The 4,236-nt window shown below is 30.6% G+C and overlaps 1 protein-coding gene across 1 annotated transcript; it reads left to right on the forward strand.

The window, feature by feature from the left end:
• Positions 1-2,487: 2,487 nt before the first annotated feature.
• On the forward strand, positions 2,488-3,960 carry LOC120274810 (calcium uniporter protein 2, mitochondrial-like). The gene is made up of 2 exons (XM_039281345.1): positions 2,488-2,972; positions 3,484-3,960. Exons 1-2 carry the CDS (start codon positions 2,685-2,687, stop codon positions 3,922-3,924), a joined length of 729 nt encoding a protein of 242 aa, XP_039137279.1. The 5' UTR covers positions 2,488-2,684; the 3' UTR covers positions 3,925-3,960.
• Positions 3,961-4,236: the final 276 nt, after the last annotated feature.

The raw sequence follows: 4,236 nt of genomic DNA on the forward strand, positions 1-4,236 counted from the left end.
AAATCGCCTGCATAATTTCATGTGAGATACCTCTGAACACCTCCTGCATTTTTTTTTTAATTTTATAAATCTAGATGATAGTTGATAAAATAATTTAAAAACTTTACTAATAATTCTAAAAAAAAAAGGACTAGAATGAAAAGAAGAAATCTTGATGGTTCCTTATCAATTTAATTAACATGATTTCATTCATTAAAAAATAAAATGGGTAGTTCATTCAGCCCATAATAAGTGAAAAATGAATAACAATCTCCAAGGAATCTCTCCTTCTTTAGATTGAACTACTCGATATTTTATGTGGATCTATTAATTTTATCTATTCCATATCTAGTGGTCTTTTATATTTATTTTGTTCCTGTCACTTGTGTTTTGTTTATTTTACAAATGTGATGTACTATCTTTTATTTTTAATAAATCTAATTTATCTATTTTATAAAAAAACAAAAAAGACTGGGCAACAAGCCTAGAGAACACTTCATGGATTGAGTGACACTTGTCACAAATACAAATACAAAATCTTTCATGTTTGATATATATCGCCGACCTTGTTTTCAATGTCAAGTATCTTCGTCTAGGTTTTATTTGGTTTAACCCCATAAAAGCTTATGATTCTAGTGTTCTTTATCTTATTTTGGATGTATGAATTTCTTGCACATAAGTTCCAAGCAAGCTCTTTATTAACTAATGTGTAATTTTAAGGAATAAAAATATCATTCCAACAAACTAGATTTTGATAAAAAGTGGATAAACAAACTAGATTTATCAAACTGTATTTTCAATTTATTTATCATCATTCAATTTATCTAGATATTTTAATACTGATGATTTTAAGGAAAAAAAAATGGTTATGAATGTTTTATTTTATTTAGTGTTTAAAAAAAATAATCATGTTATCTATCTTAAAATTTTGATGCAGGTGGTTTAAATAACATAATGGTCATTGATAATTTATGAAAATAACATTGTTTTATAAAATTATATCTAATTTGTCGGGTGAGATATTAATAATAAACAGCATGAGACACGCTTTAAATACATACTATACCTAGTTTATTTATTTTTATTAAAAAATAAAATTAGTGGTCCATATATATAACAGGTATGACCGTATGAGACACGGTTTAAATTCAATCAAAATTTCAATTGCGCTCGTGATTTATTTGATAAATAATTAAAATGAGACGTATATTAACAAGTATAAGGGATTCCTGATTTATTCACTTTCTTATTAAAAACAATAATAATGAGACATGATGGCACAACATTGTACTAAAAAAATATAGAGAAGATAGAAGATAAAAGTTGTGGTACCCTCTATTATTGGCTAACCAAATTTAAAAAAAAAAAAAGAAAATAGATAAATTATATGCATTAATAAATATTGGTTAACCAAGTTTGTACCTTAATGTGACCAATCTCTTCTTTAAAAAGAAAATCTTTCTCTAGCAAAGAATACATGGTTGATATCATCAGGGAGCGAATGGCTTTAGATTTAAAAAGAAAAAAGATAAATGAATTAAAAGAATTAAATTGTAATTTTGGGTCAACAATATTACTAATAAACACATATTGCTTCATTTACTTAGGCAACAAAAATAATGTATATATACACAGAACTTAAACAAATGGGTGAATTATTATTCTAAACTACCATATAGTTTGCCACTTTCTCAATTCGTGTGTTTGATTGTTAACCGATTTTTTTTCTATGATTTTTAATCAGTTTATAAAAAGATGCCAAAACACTTGACTACTTAATCTTTATTAAAATGACATTTTAAAACACATAAATTTACATTTTTACCTTTATATATTTTAATAATAAACTGTTTAGAACATACAACGTATTTAAGTGTTTTAGTATTTTTTTTTTTTTGTAAATAATTAAAACTATAAGGTATTAAAGTGTTAACAATAAAATCATAAGTACCAAATTGAGAAAGAGACAAATCACAAGTTAGTTTAGAATAGCTTTCCGGAAAAGATTAATTAAAAATTACATCATATCTAAATGGATATTTTTAAAAACTAATTTTATTAATTATATATAATGAATAAAATAAAATTAATATTTAAAAGAATTTTAGGTTTTCAAAAAATTAAATAATTTATTCAATTGATGTAGCATGAAACTCAATCGGGTACCAGTACTCCATCAATGTAGAACCGAACAACGTTGGCTTTGTCAATACACAGTGCAAGCACACAAAACATAAGGAGTAAGGGCAATTTTGGTATTATGATAATGTACATATATATAATAATAATAATAATAATCTCTTTAAGCGGTCGGTCAGGGGTGAAAAAGAAAGAAAGCTCCTTTAATTAAGGACTTGAACGTGATCAGAAAAGACAGTAAGGACTAAATGATGAAATTAAAAAATTTCTAAAGGACTTTGAAGTGATTTTCCAGTAAAATTACACAGTGATGTCAGCGGACCTACATGGACTTCGTCTCTCTTCTTTAAACCATCTATAAAACCATCAAACCCTCTCACACTCTTCGATTCATCTTCAACCTCGGCTCCCAATGTCTCTCCGGAAAGCCTTGACCCATCGCTTCAGCAGCCTCACAAGGGCCTCAGCTTCACGATCTCAGATCCGCCCGCCAGTTCCCAGTCCGGAGACTGATCGCCGCCGCCACTCCTCCTCGGCGAGTAGCGTTGCCAGTCGGTGATGAGCTGATGGAACGGTTAAAGGGGATGAATCGGGACAGGATTCGGCTTGAGGGAATGGTGAGGCCGGCGGCGGTATCGGTTGAGGAGGCGAAGAAGGTATTGAGGGCGTGGGAGATGGAATCGGTTCGATCGAGGCTGAGAGGGATGGCGAGTTCTAGGGTTTCGTATTCGGAGTTCTTGCGCATCTGCGGGGAATCAGCGGGGTTCGATCGGGGCCTGGAGATCGCCAGGGATCTCGATGAGTCCGGCGCCGTCATCATTTTGGGCGGCCTCGTCTTTCTCCGCCCCGATGAGGTAATGCCCTTTTTAAATTCTTTTATGTAAATATCTCTTAAAAAGATGAAACTTTTTTCTATATTTTAATATATATATATATATATTTTTTTTTAAATATACGGTAAATTAAAGGTAAAACTAGAAATGAAAGTATTCAATTTAAATAATTGAGTATTAAGAAAATATATATATATATATATTTATTTTTGTAAGTGACTCTCAGTATTTCACCCAGTTTTGTGGGTCAACATTTAAAAATAAACACAAGAATTGAAATGTCAAAATTTTTTAAGTATGAAAATATATATTAAGCATTTATTATTTATATAATTTTATAAAAAAAATTAATATGAACAAAAGATTATATGTATAAAGAGAGGTGAGATTCTGAATTTTTTTTTTAAGAATATATACAATTAGATATTTGTAATTTTTGATGTTATATAAAAAAATCCTTTTTATTTGATTTTTGGAGATATTTTTTATTTTACAATATAAATGAGTAATAACACCATGGTTGAAAATCCAGGTTGCAAAAGCCATAGAAAGAGTGCTGCCAGTGAAGAACGAGAGTGAGAACAAAGAGCTAAAGGAGATGGAGAAGAAGAAGGCAGAGATGGAGGAGAAAGCAGAGGCAGAGGTGAGGAGGGAGTTATGGGCAGGGTTAGGTCTTCTGGTGATGCAGACTGTTGGTTTCATGAGGCTCACTTTCTGGGAACTCACATGGGATGTTATGGAACCCATTTGCTTCTTCTTCACCTCCACTTACTTCATGGCTGGTTATGCCTTCTTTCTTAGTACCTCCAAAGAACCTTCTTTTCAGGCCATTTTCCAGTCTCGTTTTGAGGCTAAGATGGAGCGTCTAATGAAACTTCATCACTTTGATGTTAAACGCTTCAATCATTTGAGAATGGTAGTTTCTTCATCATCCTCATTTGATTCTCATCATGCTGATAATCCTTGTTGTTGACAGTATTAATTTGTTACTCTTTCAGTGTTTTTTTCTTTTTTTGGATAAATATGGAGATGACACAAACACAAGAATTCAGGCTCACAATTTGAGGGCGGAATGAAATAGCAACCCTACCCATGATTTTTAAATGTATACGTTTTGGAGTGATTTGTTCGTAGATGTGTAATTGTTTATGGCCAGATGGGTGGGATATCATTTTTATTTATTTTATTTTATTTATTTTTATGGAGTGGATAAACTAGAAGACAACAGTTTTTAATAAAAGCAAATAAATCACAGTTTTATTAAAGAGAAAAAAAATGGTACAGA

This window comes from Dioscorea cayenensis, chromosome 13 (genome assembly GCF_009730915.1).
Source record: "Dioscorea cayenensis subsp. rotundata cultivar TDr96_F1 chromosome 13, TDr96_F1_v2_PseudoChromosome.rev07_lg8_w22 25.fasta, whole genome shotgun sequence".
NCBI lineage: Eukaryota > Viridiplantae > Streptophyta > Magnoliopsida > Dioscoreales > Dioscoreaceae > Dioscorea > Dioscorea cayenensis.

What these genes read in the sequence shown, in the direction of transcription:
- LOC120274810 (XM_039281345.1), top strand. Translation starts at nt 2,685, where the DNA reads ATGGAACGGTTAAAGGGGATGAATCGGGACAGGATTCGGCTTGAGGGA. An exon ending in TCTTTCTCCGCCCCGATGAG is followed by an intron (nt 2,973 to 3,483) that starts GTAATGCCCTTT and finishes TTGAAAATCCAG; the next exon opens with GTTGCAAAAGCCATAGAAAG.